The 24,587-nt window shown below is 36.4% G+C and overlaps 1 protein-coding gene across 1 annotated transcript in view; it reads left to right on the top strand.

The window, feature by feature from the left end:
• Window positions 1-24,587, top strand: part of THSD7B (thrombospondin type 1 domain containing 7B) — a 760,956-nt gene that overhangs the window by 159,958 nt on the left and 576,411 nt on the right. The window contains exon 2 of the mRNA XM_065880761.1: window positions 14,838-15,648. Within this exon, the coding sequence (XP_065736833.1) occupies window positions 14,838-15,648 (811 nt within the window). The remainder of the gene's footprint in view (window positions 1-14,837; window positions 15,649-24,587) is intronic.

Here is a 24,587-nt window from a genome sequence, read left to right on the forward strand (position 1 = left end):
TCAAAAATTAAGTACAAAGAAAGCATATTAAAAGCAGCAAGGGAAAAACAACAAATAACACACAAGGGAATACCCATAAGGTTAACAGCTGACCTCTCAGCAGAAACTCTGCAAGCCAGAAGGGACTGGCAGGACGTATTTAAAGTGATGAAAGAGAAAAACCTGCAACCAAGATTACTCTACCCAGCAAGGATCTCATTCAGATTTGATGGAGAAATTAAAACCTTTACAGACAAGCAAAAGCTGAGAGAGTTCAGCACCACAAAACCAGCTTTACAACAAATGCTAAAGGAACTTCTCTAGGCAAGAAACACAAGAGAAGGAAAAGACCTATAAGAACGATCCCAAAACAATTAAGAAAATGGGAATAGGTACATACATATCGATAATTACCTTAAATATAAGTGGACTAAATGCTCCCACCAAAAAACACAGATTGGCTGATTGGATACAAGAACAAGGCCCATATATTTGCTGTCTACAAGAGACCCACTTCAGACCTAGAGACACATACAGACTGAAAGTGAGGGGATGGAAAAAGATATTCCACGCAAATGGAAGCCAAAAGACAGCTGGAGTAGCAATTCTCATATCAGACAAAATAGACTTTAAAGTATAGATTATTAGAAGAGACAAAGAAGGACACTACATAATGTTCAAGGGATCCATCCAAGAAGAAGATATAACAATTGTAAATATTTATGCACCCAACATAGGAGCACCTCAATACATAAGGCAAATACTAACAGCCATAAAAGGGGAAATCAACAGTAACACAATCATAGTAGGGGACTTTAACACCCCACTTTCACCCATGGACAGATCGTCCAAAATGAAAATAAATAAGGAAACACAAACTTTAAATGATACATTAAACAAGATGGACTTAATTGATATTTATAGGACATTCCATCCAAAAACAGCAGAATACACATTTTTCTCAAGTGGTCATGGAACACTCTTCAGGATAGAGCATATCTTGGGTCACAAATCAAGCCTTGCTAAATTTAAGAAAATTGAAATTGTATCAAGTATCTTTTCCGACCACAATGCCATGAGACTAGATACAAATTACAGGAAAAGATCTGTAAAAAATACAAACACATGGAGGCTAAACAATACACTACTTAATAACGAAGTGATCACTGAAGAAATCAAAGAGGAAATTTAAAAAAATCTAGAAACAAATGACAATGGAGTCATGACGACCCAAAATCTGTGGGATGCAGCAAAAGCAGTTCTAAGAGGGAAGTTTATAACAATACATTCCTACCTTAAGAAACAGGAAACATCTTGAATAAACAACCTAAACTTGCCCCTAAAGCAATTAGAGAAAGATGAGCAAAAAACCCCAAAGTTAGCAGAAGGAAAGAACTCATAAAAATCAGATCAGAAATAAATGAAAAAGAAATGAAGGAAACGATAGCAAAGATCAATAAAACTAAAAGCTGGTTCTTTGAGAAGATAAACAAAACTGATAAACCAGTAGCCAGACTCATCAAGACAAAAAGGGAGAAGACTCAAATCAATAAAATTAGAAATGAAAAAGGAGAAGTGACAACTGACACTGCAGAAATACAAAGATCATGAGAGATTACTACAAGCAACTCTATGCCAATAAAATGGAGAACCTGGAAGAAATGGAGAAATTCTTAGAAATCACAACCTGTCAAGACTGAATCAGGAAGAAATAGAAAATATGAACAGACCAATCACAAGCACTGAAATTGAAACTGTGATTAAAAATCTTCCAACAAACAAAAGCCCAGGACCAGATGGCTTCACAGGCGAATTCTATCAAACATTTAGAGAAGAGCTAACACCTATCCTTCTCAAACTCTTCTAAAATATAACAGAGGGAGGAACAATCCCAAACTCATTCTACAAGGCCACCATCACCTTGATACCAAAACCAGACAAGGATGTCACAAGGAAAGAAAACTACAGGCCAATATCACTGATGAACATAGATGCAAAAATCCTCAACAAAATACTAGCAAACAGAATCCAACAGCACATTAGAAGGATCATACACCATGATCAAGTGGGGTTTATCCCAGGAATGCAAGGATTCTTCAATATACTCAAAACAATCAATGTGATAAACCATATTAACAAATTGAAGGAGAAAAGCCATATGTCATCTCAATAGAGGCAGAGAAAGCTTTTGACAAAATTCAACACCCATTTATGATAAAAGCCCTGCAGAATGTAGGCATAGAGGGAACTTTCCTCAACATAATAAAGGCCATATATGACAAACCCACAGCCAACATCGTCCTCAATGGTGAAAAACTGAAAGCATTTCCACTAAGATCAGGAACAATACAAGGTTACCCACTCTCACCACTCTTATTCAACATAGTTTTGGAAGTTTTAGCCACAGCAAACAGAGAAGAAAAGGAAATAAAAGGAATCCAAATCGGAAAAGAAGAAGTAAAGCTGTCACTGTTTGCAGATGACATGATACTGCACATACAGAATCCTAAAGATGCTACTAGAAAACTACTAGAGCTAATCAATGAATTTGGTAAAGTAGCAGGATAGAAAACCAATGCACAAAAATCTCTGGCATTCCTATACACTAATGATGAAAAATCTGAAAGTGAAATCAAGAAAACACTCCCATTTACCACTGCAACAAAAAGAATAAAATATCTAGGAATATACCTACCTAAGGAGACAAAAGACCTGTATGCAGAAAATGATAAGACACTGATGAAAGAAATTAAAGATGATACAAATAGATGGAGAGATATACCATGTTCTTGGATGGGAAGAATCAACATTGTGAAAATGACTCTACTACCCAAAGCAATCTACAGATTCAGTGCAATCCCTATCAAACTACTACTGGTATTTTTCACAGAACTAGAACAAAAAATTTCACAATTTGTATGGAAACACAAAAGACCCCAAATAGCCAAAGCAATCTTGAGAATGAAAAATGGAGCTGGAGGAATCAGGCTCCCTGACTTCAGACTATACTACAAAGCTACAGTAATCAAGACAGTATGGTACTGGCACAAAAACAGAAAGATAGATCAATGGAACAGGATAGAAAGCCCAGAGATAAACCCATGCACTTATGGTCACGTTATCTTTGATAAAGGTGGCAGGAATGTACAGTGGAGAAAGGACAGCCTCTTCAATAAGTGGTGCTGGGAAAACTGGACAGGTACATGTAAAACTATGAGATTAGATCTCTCCCTAACACCATACACAAAAATCAGCTCAAAATGGATTAAAGACCTAAATGTAAGGCCAGAAACTATCAAACTCTTAGAAGAAAACATAGGCAGAACACTCTATTACATAAATCACAGCAAGGTTCTTTTTGACCCACCTCCCAGAGAAATGGAAATAAGAACAAAAATAAATTGCACCTAATGAAACGTCAAAGCTTTTGCACAGCAAAGGAAACCATAAACAAGATGAAAAGACAACCCTCAGAATGGGAGAAAATATTTGCAAATGAAGCAACTGACAAAGGATTAATCTCCAAAATTTATAAGCAGCTCATGCAGCTCAATAGCAAAAAAACAACCCAATCCAAAAATGGGCAGAAGACCTAAATAGACATTTCTCCAAAGTAGATATACAGACTGCCAACAAACACATGAAAGAATGCTCAACCTCATTAATCATTAGAGAAATGCAAATCAAAACTACAATGAGATATCATCTCACACCAGTCAGAATGGCTATCATCAAAAAATCTAGAAACAATAAATGCTGGAGAGGGTGTGAAGAAAAGGGAACCCTCTTGCACTGTTGGTGGGAATGTAAATTGATACAGCCACTGTGGAGAACAGTATGGAGGTTCCTTAGAAAACTAAAAATAGAACTACCATATGACCCAGCAATCCCACTACTGGGCATATACCCTGAGAAAACCAAAATTCAAAAAGAGTCGTGTACCAAAATGTTCATTGCAGCTCTATTTACAATAGCCCGGAGATGGAAACAACGTAAGTGCCCATCTTCGGATGAATGGATAAAGAAGATGTGGCACATATATACAATGGAATATTACTCAGCCATAAAAAGAACCGAAATTGAGCTATTTATAATGAGGTGGATAGACCTAGAGTCTGTCATACAGAGTGAAGCAAGTCAGAAAGAGAAAGACAAATACTGTATGCTAACACATATATATGGAATTTAAGAAAAAAAAAATGTCATGAAGAACCTAGGGCTAAGACAGTAATAAAGATACAGACCTACTGGAGAACGGACTTGAGGATATGGGGAGGGGGAAGGGTGAGATGTGAAAAAGTGAGACAGAGGCATGGACATATATACACTAACAAACCTAAGGTAGATAGCTAGTGGGAAGCAGCCGCATAGCACAGGGAGATCACCTCGGTGCTTTGCGACTGCTTGGAGGGGTGGGATAGGGAGGGTGGGAGGGATTGAGACGCAAGAGGGAAGAGAGATGGGAACATATGTATATGTATAACTGATTCACTTTGTTATAAAGCAGAAACTAACACACCATGGTAAAGCAATTATACTTCAATAAAATCAAAACAAAACAAAACAAAAAAAGAAAACAGCTGAATAAATGATTTTCTTCAGCTTCTCCAGGGAATCGAGAGGGCTTAGCTGGAGCGTTTGTTGTAAGTAAAGTCAAAGTTGAGTGGAGCCATATTTATAGGATGAGAACACCCCATCAATATCCCTTGACAGGTATCAGTACCCCAGGAGTTCCGGGGCCATCAGGGAGCCAGGCCATTGAGCTGGGACTGAGGCAGGGCTGAGGGGCTTTAGGCAGGAGAGGAAGGGCAGGACCCCGAGGACCTCACACCAGCTGCACTCAGGACGGATCCCCTCCTAAATATATTTTACCCAATGGGCATTTCAAGGCTTCATTTGCTCAAGAGATATGGCTTCTAAATTGCAATTATTGTGGGAAAGATTTGGAGTCGATATAAGTGCCAGAAACTGCTCTGGTCAGGGCACCTGAGCAGTTTACCTTGAGAAAGCTCTTTGACCCCAGGCTTTCATGATTTCATCTAGCAAAGCACAACAATATCAATAATATGCATATGGTTTTGGGAAGATAGTAGGTATTTCAAAAATGACAGCTGTTACTATTATTGCTATATTTATTCTAGGGACACACCATTCTTATTGGTGCCTGAAGCTTTCTTTGTGCGCTCAACCCCTGAGCCTTGCTGGATGTACCTCAGCAGTAGCTCTGTCCATGTTCTCAAGCGTGCAGAGGCAGGAAGGATCCCATTTCACATAATCAATTGTGAAGGGCCCCTGGGAACAGCTGTCTGCTCCTAGGTGCTAATCTAGGAGACTAAATTCCCTCAGCATTCACGGGTAATTCATTGCTTGTGCAATGTGTGTTTTTATGTAATTTCCATTTGTTTGTTCTCTTTTTCCTCCCTCCCCTCCCCTCCACCTTGGATTACAACCACTGATGGAGCCCTTTTTCTTCCCTTACATTTGTAGAGTGTTATAATGGAAGCCAGTGTGATATACTGGAAAGATCACTGGATTGGGCCTCTGGAAGGTAGTGGTCAGTTCCATTTCTGCTCCAAATGACTGTGTGACCTTGAGCAAGTCCTTGAATTTGTCGGGACTTCATTTTCCTCCTCCAAAACCTGTGGGCTATAAGATTTCCTTCCCATTCCCACAATCTAGCTGGTTAGCAGGCTGTAGATCTGAGTAATCTGAAAAGACCCACTTTGTGTCAAGATGCAATGAAGTATATGAGGTTTGAGATGCCCTTTTAGGATTCAGAATTTTTAGAAACCAGAAATATTGATAAATAGTTTTTAAAAGGTGGTTTTCTGTCTCTGTGGTGTTTGCATTAGCTGATTAGCCATTCAGATATATTTCTAATCTGCTCTGCTGTCAGGCTTCTTTTAATATATGTTCTAGCCACTGGCAACTAATAATTTATAATCATAAATGATAAGTGACAGAGGTATCTGTCCACAGTGATAAAATAGACTTAGAACATGCTGTTAGGTGTCAAACAAAACACAATCATGCAAAAAGAGCTTGGGATGTTAGCAGCAGTACGTATGCTTACTGGAAGTATAAATATTCAGTCCAGATCCTCTGTGGTTTTCTTGAACTTGGAATCATGAACTGTCTTCAAAAGTATATCTATATACTTATGAAAATAATGTTTGGTAGCTCTTAACTGTTGCTGTTAAATTTTTCTGAAGATAATTGTTAGAACTCTTTAGCACACTTATTTTTCAGGCCACAAATATGTATCTTGAAAATAGTTTTAGTATTAATAAGGGATTTTTTTTGATTACTGTAAAAAGGGCAGTGGAATTTTTTAAATGATATTCTTTTTGATGAGATAGTAAATGGGATAGTTTCCTTGATTTCTTTTTCTGATCTTTCATTGTTAGTGTATAGGAATGCAAGGGATTTCTGTTTATTAATTTTGTATTCGGCAACTTTACCAAAGTCATTGATTAGCTCTAGTAGTTTTCTGGTAGCGTCTTTAGGGTTTTCTATGTATGGTATTATATGTCATCTGCAAACAGTGGCAGTTTTACTTCTTCTTTTCCAATTTTTATTCCTTTTATTTCTTTTCCTTCTCTGATTGCCATGGCTAGGACTTTCACAATCATGTTGAATAATAGTGGTGAGAGTGGACATCCTTGTCTTGTTCCTGATCTTAGAGGAAATGCTTTCAGTTTTTCACCATTGAGAATGATGTTTGCTGTTGGTTTGTCGTATATGGCCTTTATTATGTTGAGGTAGGTTCCCTCTATGCCCACTTTCTGGAGAGTTTTCATCATAAATGGGTGTTGAATTTTGTCAAAAGCTTTTTCTGCATCTACTGAGATGATCATATGGTTTTTATTCTTCAATTTGTTAATGTGGTGAATCACATTGGTTGATTTGTGGATGCTGAAAAAATCCTTGCATCCCTGGGATAAATCCCACTTGATCATGGTGTATGATCCTTTTAATGTGTTGTTGGATTCGGTTTGCTACTTTTTTTGTTGGGGATTTTTGCGTCGATGTTCATCAGTGACATTGGCCTGTAATTTTCTTTTTTTGTGATATCTTTGTCTGGTTTTGGTATCAGGGTGATGGTGGCCTCATAGAATGAGCTTGGGAGTGTTCCTTCCTCTGCAATGTTTTGGAAGAGTTTCAGAAGGGTAGGTGTTAACTCTTCTCTAAATATTTGATAGAATTCGCCTGTGAAGCCATCTGGTCCTGGGCTTTTGTTTGTTGGAAGATTTTTAATCACAGTTTGAATTTCAGTGCTTGTGATTGGTCTGTTCATATTTTCCATTTCTTCCTGGCTCAGTCTTGGAAGGTTGTACCTTTCTAAGGATTTGTCCATTTCTTATAGATTGTACATTTTATTGGCATATAGTTGCCTGTAGTAGTCTCTTATGATCCTTTGTATTTCTGTGGTGTACATTGTAATGTCTTTTTCAATTCTAATTTTATTGATTTGAGTCCTCTCCCTTTTTTTCTTGATGAGTCTGGCTACAGGATTATCAATTTTATCTTCTCTAAGAGAACCAGCTTTTAGTTTCATTGATCTTTGCTATTTTTTTCTTTGTCTCTGTTTCATTTATTTCTGCTCTTATCTTTATGATTTCTTTCCTTCTACTAACTTTGGGTTTTGTTTGTTCTCTAGTTGCTTTAGGTATAAGGTTAGGTTGTTTGAGATTTTTCTTGTTTCTTGAGGTAAGATTGTTGCTTAAACTTCCCTCTTAGAATTGCTTTTACTGCATCCCACAGGTTTCAGATCATCATGTTTTCATTGTCATTTGTCTCTAGGTATTTTTTGATTTCCTCTTTGATTTCTTCAGTGATCCGTTGTTTATTTAGTAGCATATTGTTAAACCTCCATGTGCTTGTTGTTTTTACAACAGAGGAATTAAAGAAGATGTGGTACATATATACCATGGAATATTACTCAGCCATAAAAAAGAATGAAATAATGCCATTTGCAGCAACATGGATGGACCTAGAGATTGTTATACTGAATGAAGTATCTCAGACAGAGAAAGACAAATATCATATGATATTGCTTATATGTGGAATCTAGAAAAAGGGTACAAATGAATTTATCTGCAAAACAGAGATAGACTTCAAAGTTACCAGGGGGGAAGGGGGGAAGAGGGATAAATTGGAAGATTGAGATTAATATATACACACTATTACAGATAAAATACATAACTAATAAGGACCTACCGTATAGCAATGGTAACTCTACTCAATACTCTGTAATAGCCTATATGGGAAAAGAATCTTAAAAAGAGTGGATACATGTATTTGTATAACTGATTCACTTTGCTGTATGCCTGAAACTAACACAACATTATAAATCAACCATACTCCAATAAAATATTATAAAAAATAAAATAAAAAAGAAATAAATGAAATGCATTAGGGTTTAAATTCCTTCCCATTAAATATTTTTTTCAGTTTCTCCATTTTTTATGTTGTGTGTCTGTTTCTGTCAGAGGCATAACTCACAAATGGATATATCTAATAAGCAGGTTTGCTCTGAGAGGTTAGAAAGTGTTGGGTGGCTTTATACATCCCCTGCTAGTGGACGTTATTAATTATCATGATAGATTTTGAAATGTAGACTCAGGAACTATCATCTCTTCTGACTTTCGCCAGTGTACCTGCCGCCAGTAGTCCCTCTCAACTTCTGGTTTGCTGCTTTCTATCTAATGAGCTCTGGGAAACCAAATTAAGATGGTTAATAATGTGAACAAACTCAGTGTAGCTAGGCCTGAGGGAGTGGCCAGATGTCCTCTTCACGAGCATGTTGCCATTATATTAGTGCACAGTTCTCATGACGCGTGTTTAACGTCTCATTCAGTTTTATATTCCCAGAGTCTAACACACTACTTATCAACTAGCAGGTAAAGAAGAATGGTTGTTTCACTGAATGAATGCTCGCTGGCTGCTTTTGTTTTCATCCCTTGGGTTCTTTGATGTATTTTAGAAAGTGTGATTTCCTAGATAATTGTCCACTATGTAATGGAGATATTACTTTAATTCCTCCATGATCAGTGTGAAAGCTTTTTGAGATGTGAAAATTATGACAGAAATTTCAAGCCATTTCTTGGAGGTGAGTCATCTTACAAGTTGATCAGCGCTGTTTTATGTCACATTTTATAATGCTGAGGCTTCTGAGTGCTTTGGCATAGTAATTATCCACCGGTAATTTGTTTAGGGCTCTAATGCTCGGGTTTGTCATTCATGTCATTCCTCAGTACTCTTGCCCAAGTTAAATATAAAGCAATGTCAGGGTAATAAAAGCTGTGGTTGAAAAAAAATTGAAAATAAAGCAACCATCTCTTCCTATTGCATGAATGGTATTAAATCAGGGTTGCTTCCTCAAACAGTGGCGAGTACTGTGTGAAAGCTCCTGGGAATATGTTTATTCCCCGTTCTCTGGAATACTCTTTTTTCTTTGTGGCAGGCTTCTTACTGATTACTACACCTGAAATTCAGGCGTCCAGCGGGCTGCCTTACCTGTGATGATTTAGTTTGGGTGATACATTCATCTAAACTACTCCACTTAAGGATAACTTAATTAAGAGAATACAATTTGCCAGCACTTTTCTGCTTCTAGAGGAATATTACATTAGAGCATTCACCGATTTGCACTTTCTGCAAAAACACAGGCAAAAAAAGAGGAATCACACGGTTCTAAAGGTGAATGTAACCTGAGAATTCACTGATGCTACCCTTCCGTGTCCAAAATATTTACTAAACCAGAATGTTAACGTGTTAATTAAAACTGATGTGACTTAAAATACTTCACAGTTTATTCCAGAGTGGCTGTGCTTATCTCATAGAAAGGATAGTGAGTTGCAGGTGGATGGTGTTTTTACATAATCTTCGTGCACATAAACAAGTATAAAATTACTATTCCTATTATACCATTGAAATGTTTTCAAGTGTTAATTTAAAGCCCCATTACGTATATAATTAAACTTTTAATCCTTTAATTGTTCTAAATTTTGTTTTTCTTTCTTTTGGTTTTACATTTTTATTTTATATTGGAGTATAGCTAATTTACAATGTTGTGTTAGTTTCAGGTGTACAGCAAAGGGATTCAGTTATACATATACATATATCTATTCTTTTTCAGATTCTTTTCCCATATAGGTTATTACAGAGTATTGAGTAGAGTTCCCTGTGCTATACAGTAGTCCTTGTTGTTTATGTATTTTACATATAGTTGCATATGTTAATCCCAACCTCCTAATTTATTCCTCCCCCTACCCCCCTTACCCCTTTGGTAACCATAAGTTTGTTTTCTAAGTCTGTGAGTCTGTTTGTTTTGTAAGTAAGTTCATTTGTATCATCTTTTAGATTCCACATATAATTGATAACATATGATATTTGTCTTTCTCTGTCTGACTTACTTCACTTAGTATGATAATCTCTAGGTCCATCTGTGTTGCTGCAAATGGCATTATTTCATTCTTTCTTATGGCTGAAGAGTATTCCATTGCATATATGTACCACATCTTCTTTATCCATTCATCTTTTGATGGACATTTAGGCCGTTTCCATGTCTTGGCAATTGTGAACAGTGCTGCAATGAACATTGGGGTGCATGTATCTTTTCGAACTATGGATTTCTCCATATATATGCCCAGCAGTGGGATTGCTGGATCATATATGGTAGCTCTGTTTTTAGTTTTTTAAGGAAACTTCAAACTCAAGATGGATTAAAGACCTAAATGTAAGACTGGATACTATAAAACTCTTAGAGGAAAACATAAGCAGAACACTTTTTAACATAAATCACAGCAATATCTTTTAGGGTCCATCTCCTAGAGTAATGAAAATTTTGTTTTATTTGTATTACTTGAGGCTTATTTCCAATTAAGAAGTATAAAATGACTGCTGTTTACACATAGGTTTCTTATTTGTTTCTTTAGATTATTTATCTCAGATTTATATTCTGAATATAACCATATGTTTTATATATATGTCAAACTTAAAAGTGATATTCTTTTTCTCCATGCAACTGCTCAAAATTTTAATTGGCTCTTCTATTTCTGAACTTGGACAAGGGATTTAAGATTTTTCAAACTGCAGGTCACATTTTATTACTTCAATATGCATGTTTTTTGAAATGGCAAAATCTCTCAGGGTTGTGTGATTTTCACTATTGTGTGTGTGTGTGTGTGTGTGTGTGTGTGTGTGTGTGTGTGTTTAAAGTTCATTTCCAAACACAACTGAATAAATCCTGGAACACATTTTCTCTCCATGCCTGAGAAATGCAAATTGTTATAGGTCAGTTGCTGAGAGGTCTTGTTTGTATCTTGGACGTCTTGTTTGCAATTTGTTTTTCATTCATTCCAAGCATACCCAATTCACTTTATGTTTGCCTGTTATTCACATGTTTTTCAGTGGTCTGCAGAATTCGCTTTAACATGTTGAAAAACTATTCTCCCTTGACTGTGCCTTCCTAAATGCACTGACTAATGTTTATAAACACACTTGTGTCTTACTATGCAAGAGCTGCTGCCCTAAATTTCTAGGGTCAAGAGGGGGAAATCATGGCGCACACACCACCTTGATGACTTGTTCTACTCATATCCAAAGGAATATTAACAAATAGGAGAGATCATAGCTAAGCGAACAAACGGATCTGCCTTGTGATCATAGGATCACACATACCAATGCACACCCTAGAAAAGACGCTTTTCAAATGCAGGCCAAGAGCCCATGCTTGGGGTCCCACAGATCTGGAGTCCCATTCTAGCCTAGCATGCACTAGCTGTGTAACCTTAGGTGTGCATTGTAACTTCTGAGTTTCATTTTCCACAACTGATAAAATGAGCAAACTAGCCCCACCTCATGGGATTGTTTTAAGGAAGGAAGGAAGGAAGGGAGGGAGGCACCTGTGAAATCACCATTGGTGTACTATAAACCAGCTGTCTCTCTGTTTTAAAAGAAAAAAAGCCTTGATGTGACTTGATTTGTAATGTGGTGTAAATACTCCCACCATGGCTGATTTTAAATCATGAATGATTTAACAACCACCTGGTAAAGTTCCTGAATATTTAACAGTCCCCTGGTAGCAGCCAAGCCCAGCACACCACTGCTAGCCTTTAACAAATGGTGGTAATTATTTCTTAATAGTTATATTTTGTCTTCCATTGATCTAGAAAAAAATTTGGCTGTTTGGTGAAATTCTGTATAGATGGAGATATGAAAGCTGAGGGAAGAATAGTAATTTATACAGTTTAAAATATTAATGATTTCAAATAAAAAAGAGCTACCTTAACAATTTTGAAAGTAGGCAAAAAGAAGAAGAAAACAATATTAATAATAAGAAAATGTGCTAATCAGATGTTTTAAAAGTAAGAATAAGGATTACTTTGTAAGATATTCTAGATTGATTAATGTTAGCTTTTCAAGATTGGTTAGAAGGGGCTCCACATTCTTGGTCTTATATTCTTTAATTTACATGAACAAATCCTAAGTAGAGAGTTGCGTGTATTTGGTACCTAAACAGAGAGAAACTGACAGCCTATATTTTAAAACCCAGTACTTTACAAAAAAGCTTTGTTTTCATTTTAACCAATAACTGTTTTATATCATTCAAGACTGATTTTATTTAATCTTTTTAATTGAAGTATATTTGATTTACAGTGTGTTAGTTTCAGGTATACAGCAAAGTGGTTCAGTTATATATATATTATATATATATATATAATATATATATAAACTGAATATATATTCTTTATATACATATTCTTTTTCAGATTCTTTTCCCTTATAGATTATTATAAAATATTGACCACAGTGCCCCGTGCTGTACAGTCAGTCCTTATTGGTCCTTATTGGTTATCTATTTTGTATATAGTAGTGTGTATATATTATCCCCAAATTCCTAGATAAGTCAAGACTGATTTTAGATTTTTAAAGTTTGCTGCAACCATGTATTTTTTGAAATAGTCCTTTGCTAAGTAACCTGGTTTTCTTTTTGGTAATAATAAACATTTTCATGCGTGGTCTGAGATTCGGATAAGGAATGGCATACTGGACCTGAAACTGCTCCAGAACATCTAGACATGTGGAGCCTGCAAATAGCTGTCATGTAACAGTGAACTTCTCATTTTTCAGAGTACTAAACTGTGGGTGATTGAAGAGGCAATCATCAGAATTAAGGATGGTTGATTGAATCATCCTGTGCTGAAAGCCGCACTTTCCATGTGCACTTACTGCACCCTGAGCAGGCAGTGCTGGGATAACTCACCTAGGGAAGAGTGTGGGCAAACCCAAGGGTATTTTGGTGACTATAGGCTGACTTAATCCAGTAAAACTCCTCTGTCCATTTCATCAAGAGGAGACTCTAGCGTGGGCTCACTAAAATGAGACAGAAATCATCGGCCCTGTACCTAACATGGTATTACCTAGAAGAGCAGGTTTGCACACCCAGAACAGCGCTGGGAGGAAGAACCAGGAGGACTGTGTACATTAGAACCCCAAAACTGTTGTCCTGCTAAAGTGAGAGATCCTCATTTCCGCATGTGGCCCCAAGTGCAAATACTTGCTTCTCTGGGGAGGCACGTCTCTTCCTAAATGCACGTGCCTGTGTACACATTTATTGCTCCTAGAAATGTACTGGATGTGCATGAAAATACAATCCAGGAAGTAATTAAGTGGCATTTGGGGTTTGATCAGATTTGGGGAAGGGAAGAAAGACTGCACCTTCTTTCTCCCGCCTGTGTAAATTAAAATGTTTCTCGGGGTGTGAAATGCCTTTATGATGATCACAAACCTAGTAAAGGGTTAAACGTAACATGGTTAAGCTGATACACTTTTTTCAGGCTCATATTACATTTTTAAGTAAAGCAAAAGGGAGGAAACTTTTTTTTTTCCCCATTGACACAAAATGTGATTACTTGCTGTCCTCGTGGAAAGATAGATGCTCAGCCTTCTGGATGAGGCCAGCTGGTATGTCTATAGATTAGATGCAAAAAATAAATAAATAAATCAGTGGGTAGCTCTTTTATATGTCCATCTTTTGAACCCTCTCTCACAAAACTAATTCATTAATGAAAAGATTTGGCATATTACAAGGTAACATTGGAAGCTTTACCCAACAGGTATATTTCAAGGATTGTCGGGGCAGAATTTCCAGAGACAGTTCAGTACTGCTGCTTCTTTTATTAACTTACCTTCCCCCACACCCCGCCCCTCTGTATCAGATTTTTCTTTTTCACGCAATTCACTCTGCAAGCAAAAACCAGAGCTGAGGAGAGCTATTTAGAAAATGAAAATATATTTAGGATGCTTTGCAAGCTATTTTTAAAAATGTATTTCTCTTCTGAGCTACTTAAGGTGTGAGCTGAAGGACTGGAAACATGAAAAATCCTAGTTTATTAAAATCCTGGATTTAGGGCTTTTCTTTTAGATGAAACTCTGCCTAACGAGAAAGTATTAATATTGAGTTAGGTATATAGGCTTTGGAACATAATAATTATAACGAGACCAATCATTTATTAAATGTGTATTGTCTGCTTCCCATCACATTATGTCACTGATCCTCAGAACATCTTTATAAGTCAGTGCTTTTATTATCTTCTCCCTTATGTAGGAAACTAAGGCTTAGAAAGTTGAAGTAATTCATCCAAGTTGATACTGCTGTAAGAGATGGATTGGGGATTTCAAGAAAGACCAACTGGTATAGAATCCACATTTTTAGCCACTCAATTATATTTTTCATCGTAATTCATAATTTCACACTGGTTGTGTCAGGAGGTGTGCAGATTGACCCGTTTTTGTGTGGATGGTGGTGTGGAATCTTGGAGTAACTGACACCCTTGTCTTTCTGCCTACAGGCCCCTGGGGAAGGTGTACAGGAGACTGTGGGCCAGGAGGATTCCAGAGTCGTGCTCTTTGGTGTTTCCATTTTGAAGGGTGGACGAGTCACCTGTCTAACTGTGATGAGAACAATAGGCCTCCGAAGGAAAGAAGCTGCTTCCGAGTCTGTGACTGGCACAGAAACCTCTTCCAGTGGGAGGTTTCTGACTGGCACCACTGTGTGCTTGTTCCTCCCGCCCTGGGGCAAGCCAGACCTCGGGCTACAGAGTGCGTGACAGCCCAGCATGGGCTGCAGCACCGGACGGTGCGTTGTGTTCAGAAGCTGAACAGAACTGTGGCTGTGAATGAGATATGTGAACACTTTGCCCCTCAGCCCCCCACAGAACAAGCTTGTCTCATCCCTTGCCCACGGGATTGTGTGGTCTCTGAGTTCTCACAGTGGTCCAGGTGTAGCAAGGGATGTGGGAAGCAGTTACAGTATAGAACTCGCTCAACCATTGCCCCCCCTCTCTATGGAGGGTTGCAGTGTCCCAACCTGACTGAGTCAAGAGCCTGTGATGCTCCCATTTCCTGTCCTCTTGGGGCAGAGGAATATATGTTTAGCCTTAAAGTTGGACCGTGGAGTAAATGCCGACTGCCTCTTCTCAAAGAACTTAACCTAAGTGGAAGAACCATTCTGGATTTTAGCTCTGATTCGAAGGAGCTGGTCACCTTTAGACATCAAAGTTACAAGGCACATCACCATTCCAAGTCCCGCGACATAGAGATAGGTTACCAAACCCGCCAGGTTTGGTGTACAAGAAGTGATGGAAAAAATGCTACATTAAGGTAGGAGGCCTTCAGTGTTTATATCTTTGATTCACTTAAATATTTTACAGTGTAATTTTATAAGATTTCTTTATGATTTTCTACAGCAGGAAAATTTTAATCAGGTTTGCGATTTGAGCTTTTAAAAGTCTCATTTGAGAAGTCTTCAATTTCAAGTATAAGTATTTTAGAGTCTAGGCCAGCAGTGCTCTGAACTCTGGGGTAATTAGTGTAGTAGTGCAACCATATAGGATAAGTCATCTATTGTCACATATCTATTCTATCAGTATGTCACTTAAAAAAATAGATCTTGTGCCATAACCATCCATCGACAAATGAATTGATAAAGGAGGTGTGGTATGTATATATATAATGGAATATAGCTCAGCCATAAAAAAGAATGAAATTCTGCCCTTTGTAGCAACGTGGATGGATTCAGAGGGCATTATGCTAAATGAGATAAGTCAGACAAAAATAAATACCATATGGTAGCACTTATATGTGGAATGTAAAAAATACAACAAACTAGTGAATAAAACAAAAAAGAAGCAGACACCTACATATGGAAGGCAAACTAGTGGTTACCAGGGGGAGAGAAGGAAGGGGTAGGGGCAATATAGGGGTAGGGGAAAAACGGGGTTATTATGGGATTGTATGAAACCATATGTGTAAAATTTTTGAAAATTGTAAAGCACTATAGAATTTAAAGAATCTTTCCTTCCATAAAAAAATTGGTCTTTTGTTACTACAGTAATAAAAGACTAAACAATTTATTATAATGATAAAAATTCAAGTTCACTCTCAAATTTGGGATATAAATTATGTAAATATTTATTGTTCTTCATGTTTACGTTTTTTAAAATTGTTTTTGGTTTGTTTACTTTGTTTCAATGATTAAGCAGGTTCTTTTACATCTGAACTGTAGATATTTTATAGTAGTGATAATACCAATAAGTTAATCCAAGAATGTTTTCTTTGGCGTTGATTTGATTAAAAATATTAACTTGCACAGCAATAATTAGAATTACAAACCTATAGAGGGAATGGACTAAAACTTTTAAAAACAATAGTTTAGGGCTTCCCTGGTGGCGCACTGGTTGAGAGTCCGCCTGCCGATGCAGGGGACACGGGTTCGTGCCCCGGTCCGGGAGGATCCCACATGTCGCAGAGCGGCTGGGCCCGTGAGCCATGGCCGCTGATCCTGCGCGTCCGGAGCCTGTGCTCCACAGCAGGAGAGGCCACAACAGTGAGAGGCCCATGTACCGCAAACCCCGCACCCCCCAAAAAAAACAATAGTTTAGGCTTCAAAATTATTTGTAATTGTTTTACTTTACATGGTCTTATCTTGATGTAAATCATAGAAATATGTTAAAAGTAGTATCTGTTTACTTTTCTCCTGAAAGGTCTTAAATGAAATCACTGATATATTACCAAGTTTCTTCCAAATTAAGATGCCTTTCAGTAGTACTGGAATTACCAAACAATGAAATACTCATTGCTAGAATTGATCATTAGCATCAGTTACTGTTTTCTTAGGATCCACAGCTGGCTCAAAGACTACCTCTGCTATTTCAGAGCAAAGTACTGTGATGATTGTAGTTTTGGGTTTTTTTCCCATTCGACTTTACAAATGAGCATATTTTATCTTTGATGCTTCTTTCTGATTTATGTGATGTAACTTGGCAAGTCCATTGAAGAGTGATTTTCTGCATTTCATTGACTGCCTCTGTGAAGCCAAAAAGATTAAGCAGATGATTTGGGTGATTATTGTTTGAATACATATGTGTGATTCTGTACAAACATTGTTCCGTAATATCCTATATTGGATATTACACAGAATGTTTTCAGTCTATAGTTTACTTGTTTTCTTTACCATGTTCTATTTTTTATCAACAAATTAATAGACTTTACTTTTTAGAGTGATTTTAGGTTTACAGAAAAATTGAACAGCAGATCTAGAGCTCCCATGTATCTCCTCATCACTCCCTCTCCACACATACACAGTTTCATACACACATCTTGCATTAGTACAAGTTGTGTAATACATTTGATACAATGGATGAGCCAATACTGATAAATTACTGTAGTCCATAGTTTACATTAGAGTTCATATTTTGTGTTGTACCTTCAGTAGCTTTGGACAAATGTATAATGGCATGTATCCACCTGTACTATATCATACACAATAGTTTCACTGCCCTAAGAATCTCTTGTACTGCCTCTACTGATCCCAACTTTCCTCTCCCCAAACCCCTGGAAACCAATGATCATTTTACTGTCACTTCCAAGTTTCGGCAGTTATAAATAAAGATGCTGTAAACATTCAGGTGCAGATTTTATGTGAATGTAATTTTCAACTGATTTGTCTAAATACCAGTGGGCACTATTCCTGGATATTATGATAAATTTGTGTTCACTTTTGTAAGAAATTCCAAAGTCTCTTCAAAGTGGCTTTATCATGGGAATTCCTTTTGCTTCACCCCCTGGCCAACATTTGGTGTTATCAGTGTTTTGGATTTTAGCTATTTTAAGAGGTGTGTAGTAGTACCTTGTTTTAATTTGCAGTTCCTTAATAACATATGTTGTTTAGCATCTTTTCATATGCTTATTTTCCATCTTTCTCTTCCTTGGTGGGTTGTCTGTTCAGATCTTTTGTCTATTTAAAAAAAATTTTTTTATTATTGAATTTAGTGTTCTTTATATATTTTGGATACCAGTCCTTTATCAGATATGTATATCAAAAATATTTTCTTCTAGTCTTTAACCTGTCTTTTCATTCTCTTAACAGTGTCTTTCACAGAGAAGTAGTTTTTTAACTACTAGAGCTAATCAATGAATTTGGTAAGGTAGCAGGATACAAAATTAATGCACAGAAATCTCTTGCATTCCCATACACTAATGATGAAAAATCTGAAAGTGAAATTAAGAAAACACTCCCATTTACCATTGCAACAAAAAGAATAAAATATCTAGGAATAAACCTACCAAAGGAGACAAAAGACCTGTCTGCAGAAAATTATAAGACACTGATGAAAGAAATTAAAGATGATACAAATAGATGGAGAGATATACCATGTTCTTGGATTAGAAGAATCAACATTGTGAAAATGACTCTACTACCCAAAGCAATCTACAGATTCAATGCAATCCCTATCAAATTACCACTGGCATTTTCCACAGAACTAGAACAAAAAATTTCACAGTTTATATGGAAACACAAAAGACCCCAAGTAGCCAAAGCAATCTTGAGAAAGAAAAACGGAGCTGGAGGAATCAGGCTCCCTGACTTCAGACTATACTACAGAGCTACAGTAATCAAGACAGTATGGTACTGGCACAAAAACAGAAATATAGATCAATGGAACAGGATAGAAAGCCCAGAGATAAACCCACACACCTGTGGTCACCTTATCTTTGATAAAGGAGGCAACAATATACAGTGGGGAAAAGACAGCCTTTTCAATAAGTGGTGCTGGGAAAACTGGACAGCTACATGTTAAAGAATGAAATTAGAACACTCCCCAACACCATACACAAAAATAAACTCAAAATGGATTAAAGACCTAAATGTAAGGCCAGACACCATCAAACTCTTAGAGGAAAACATAGGCAGAACACTCTATGACATCAATCACAGCAAGATCCTTTTTGACCCACCTCCTAGAGAAATGGAAATAAAAACAAAAGTAAACAAATGGGACCTAATGAAACTTCAAAGCTTTTGCACAGCAAAGGAAACCATAAACAAGACAAAAAGACAACCCTTAGAATGGGAGAAAATATTTTCAAATGAAGCAACTGGCAAAGGATTAATCTCCAAAACATACAGGCAACTCATGCAGCCCACTATCAAAAAAACAAACAACCCAATCCAGAAATGGGCAGAAGACCTAAATAGACATTTCTCCAAAGAAGATATACAGATTGCCAACAAACACATGAAAGAATGCTCAACATCATTAATCATTAGAGAAATGCAAATCAAAACTACAATGAGATATCATCTCACACCAGTCAGAATGGCCATCATCAAAAAATCTAGAAACAATAAATGCTGGAGAGGGTGTGGAGGAAAGGGAACCCTCTTGCACTGTTGGTGGGAATGTGAATTGGTATAGCCACTATGGAGAATAGTATGGAGGTTCCTTAAAAAACTAAAAATAGAACTACCATACGACCCAGCAATCCCACTACTGGGCATATACCCTGAGAAAACCCATAATTCAAAAAGAGTCATGTACCAAAATGTTCATTGCAGCTCTATTTACAATAGCCAGGACATGGAAGCAACCTAAGTGTCCATCAACAGATGAATGGATGAAGAAGATGTGGCACATATATATAATGGAATATTACTCAGCCAGAAAAAGAAACGAAACTGAGTTATTTGTAGTGAGGTGGATGGACCTAGAGACTGTCATGCAGAGTCAAGTAAGTCAGAAAGAGATAAACAAATACCGTGTGCTAGCACATATATATGGAATCTAAAAATAGAAAAAAAATGGTCAGAGGAACCTAGGGGCAAGACAGGAATAAAAATGCAGCCCTACTAGAGAATGGACTTGAGGATACGGGGAGGGGGAAGGGTAAGCTGGGACAAAGTGAGAGAGTGTCATGGACATATATACACTACCAAATGTAAAATAGATAGCTAGTGGGAAGCAGCCGCATAGCACAGGGAGTTCAGCTCGGTGCTCTGTGACCACCTACAGGGGTGGGATAGGGTGGGTGGGAGGGAGGGAGATGCAGGAGGGAAGAGATATGGGGACATATGTATATGTATACCTGATTTACTTTGTTATAAAGCAGAAACTAACACACCATTGTAAAGCAATTATACTCTAATATAGATGTTAAAAAAAAAGGAGTTTTTTATCTTAATGAATTCCAATTTGTCAATATTTCTTCCATGGATCATTCTTTGGTGTTATATCGGAAAAAACATTACCAAACCCAAGGTCAAGCAGATTTTCTCCTATGTTATCTTCCAGAAGTTTTAGTTTTGCGTTTTACATTTAGGTCTGTGATCCATTTTGAGTTAATTTTTGTGAAAATCTTGTGGTCTGTGTCTGGATTCATTTTTCTACATGTGAATGTCCATTTGTTCTAGCACTGTTTGTTAAAAAGACTATCTTTTCTATATCGAATCGCCTTTGCTTCTTTGTTGAACATCAGTTGACTGTATTTGTGTGGATCTGCTTCTGGGCCCTGTATCTTTATTCCATTCTTCTATTTATCTATTCTTTGCCAATAACACACTGTCTTAAATACTGAAGCTTTATAGTAAGTCTTGAAGTTGAGTAGTGTCAGTCCTCTGAATTCCTTTGTATTTAATATTGTCTTGAGTCTTCTGGAGCTTTTGCCTTTCTATATAAACTTTAGAATCAGTTTGTGGATATTTATAGAATAATTTGCCAGGATTTTGACTGGAAATGCTTATAATGTATAAACAATTTGGGAAGAACTAACATCTTGATGATATTGAGTCTTTCTATTCAGGTACATGGAATATTTCTCCATATATTTAAAACTTCTTTGATTTCTTTCATCAGAGTTATGTACTTTTTCTCATATTGGTCTTGTATATATTTTGTTAGACTGACACTTAAGGATTTTACATATTATTGGTGCTAATATAAATGTATTGTGTTTTTATTTTCAAATTCTAATTATTCATTGTTGTTATACAAGAAAGCAGTTGAGTTTTGTATATTAATCTTGTATCCTATAACCTTGTTATAGTTTCTTATTTGTTCCAGGAGGGTTTTTTTTTTTCTTTTCGGTTATTATTGCTCTTGTTGATTCTTTGGAATTATCTATGTTGACAAGCGTATAATTTGCAAAAAAGGCAGTTTTGAATCTTCCTTTCCAGTAAGTACACCTTTTATTTCCTTTTCTTGCCTTATTGCATTATCTAGGACTTCCAGTATGCTGTCCAGTAGGAGTAGTGAGAAGGAACATTCTTGCCTTACTCCTGATCTTAGCAGGACAGCATCTGGTTTCTCACCATTAAGTATGATGCTAACTGTAGGTTTTTGTAGATATTCTTTATCAAGTTGAAGAAGTCCTCCTCTATTCCCAGTTTGCTGAGAATTTTTATCATCATAGGTGTTGGTTTTTGTCAAGTGCTTTTTCTGCATATATAGGTATTATATTATTGTTTTTACTTAGTCTGTTAATAGGATAGATTACATTAATTGATTGTCAAATGTTGAACCCTCTTTGCGTACCTGGAATAAATTATACTTGGCTATATAATATGTATAGCCAAGTATACTCTGGGATATTATTTGCTAATATTTTTATACATTGTTGGATATTATTTGCTAATAGTTTCTTGAGAATTTTTGCGTACATATTCATGAGAGATATTGGACTTAGTCTTCTTTTTTCATAAAGTCTTTGTCTAGGTTTAGTGTTAGGATAATGCTGGCCTCATATAATGAGTTGGGAAATATGTCCTCTGCTTTGATTTTTAGAAATAAATTGTCAAGAATTGATATTATTTTTTCCTTGAATTTTTGGTAGAATGAAACCCATCTGGGCCTGATGTTTTCTGCTTTGGTACGTTATTAATTATTGATTAAATGTCTTTAATAGATAATAGATCTATTCAGATTATAGATTTCTTCTTGGGTGAGTTTTAGGAGATTGTGTCTTTTAAGGACTTGGTCCATTCATCTAAGTTAACAAATTTGTGGGTATAGGCTTGTTTATAATATTATTTTATTATCCTTGGGGTCCATGGGGATCATTAGTGGTAGTGATGACTTCTCTTTCATTACTGATATTAGTGCTTTGTTTTCTCCCTCTCTCCCTCTATCTCTCTCTCTATATATATCTATATCTATACCTATATCTATATCTATATATATCTTTTTCTCTCTCCCACTCTCTCTCTCTCTCCTCCTTCTCCCCCATCCCTCCTTTTCCTTAGTTAACCTGTCTAAAGGTTTATCTATTTTATTGAACTTTTCAAAGAACCAGCTTTTGGTTTCAGTTATTTTCTCTATTGATTTTCTGTTTCTAATATTATTGCTTTCAAGTCTAATTTTCATTATTTTCATTGGGCTTACTTTGGATTTAATTTGATCTTCTTCTAGTATTCTATGGTGGAAGTTTAGGTTACTGATGTTAGATAATTCTTCTTTTCGAATTTGTGAATTCAGTGCCATAAACTTCCCTCTAAGCACTGCTTTTACTGAATCCCACAAATTTTAATAAGTTACATTTTCATTCTGATTTAATTCAAAGTGTTTAATTTCTCTTGAGATTTCTTCTTTGCCTATGTATTATTTAGAAATGTTCTATTTAATCCTCTAGTATTTGGGGGTTCCCCAGCCATCTTTCTGTTTTTGACTTGTAATTTAATTCCATTGTGTCTTGAGAGCATATTTTGTATAATTTCTATTCTTTTAGGTTTGTTAAGGTGTGTTTTACAGCCCAGAAATGTGGTCTATCTTGGTGAATGTTCTGTATAATTTTGAGAAGAATGTGTATTCTGCCATTGTTGGATGAAGTATTCTATAAATGTCAATGATATTCAGTTGATTGGTGGTGCTGTTCAGTTCAACTATGTTCTTACTGACTTTCTGCCTACTGTATATGTCCATTACTGATAGAGGGGTGTTGAAGTCTCCAACTATAATAGCAGATTCATCTATTCTTTTTTTGCAGTTCTGTCAGTTTTTGCCTCACATGTTTTGATGCAGTATTGATAGGTGCATGCATATCAAGGATTGCTATGTCTTCCTGGAAAATTGACCCCTTTATGGTTATGTAATGCCTGTCTTTATTCCTGATAATTTTCCTTGCTCTTACATCTGCTTTGTCTGGAATTAATATAACTATTACAGGGTCCTTTGATTACTGATAATATGATGTATTTTTCTCTATGCCTTTGCATTTAATCTGTCTGCATCTTTATACTTAAAGTAAGTTTCTTATAGATAACAGTTGGATTGTGTTTATTTATCCACCCTGACAGTCTGACAGTCTCAGTCCTTTAATTGCTATATTTATATCATTGACATTTAAAATGATTATTGCGGTATTTGGATTAATATCTATCATATTTATTATTTTTTTGTTCACTGCCCTTGTTCTTTGTTCCACATTTTTATTTCCTCTGTTTTTCCATTTCTCTAATTTTAATTGATCATTTCATATTATGCAATTTCTCTCCTCTTTTAGCATAACAGTTATGTTTTTTTTTTTTTACCGTTCTCAGTGGTTGCCCTAGAGTCTGCAATGTAAATTTACAACTAATCCAAGTGACTTTCAGATAACACTATACCACGTCACACATAGTGCAAGTACCTTATAAATAAGAGTATTCCCCATCCCTTTTTCCCATCCCTTAAGACACTGTTGTCATTAATTTCACTTACCCATAACCTATAACCACCAAATACATTGTTATTATAATTTTGAACAAATTATCTATTAATTATGAATAAGAAAAATAAAATATTTTATTTTACCTTCATGTATTCCTTTTCAAACAGTCCTTCTTTATGTAGATCCAAGTTTCTGAGTGTCAACACAAATAATCAGTAAACAATCTATAATAAGGAACAGAAGAGAGTTTTATTCAAGCCAAGCTGAGGACTATAGCCCGGGAGACACATATTCAAGAAGTACTTGAATGGAGTAAATGGAAAATGGAGGTAAAACCATAAAGTTACATAGTTGTTTGTCAAGAATTAGGATTGGAGCTGTCAAGAACTAAGGGTGCTTGATAAGCAAGGGTTATTTGGGGTCCAAAAATGGTTACATATTTTACAGGGGGAGACTTTGAGACCATAAGGGTGCAGCTGGCAGCTGCTAGCAGATGTTGTTTTGAAAATGGTGGGTGGTGTCCTTGAGTTTGATACATTTCAGAAAATTCAGGTTCTCAGTGATGCAGGAACGTGTCTGAAACCACATCCGTAATAGCCACCTGGATCCATTTTGGATGC

This window comes from Phocoena phocoena, chromosome 7 (assembly GCF_963924675.1).
Source record: "Phocoena phocoena chromosome 7, mPhoPho1.1, whole genome shotgun sequence".
NCBI lineage: Eukaryota > Metazoa > Chordata > Mammalia > Artiodactyla > Phocoenidae > Phocoena > Phocoena phocoena.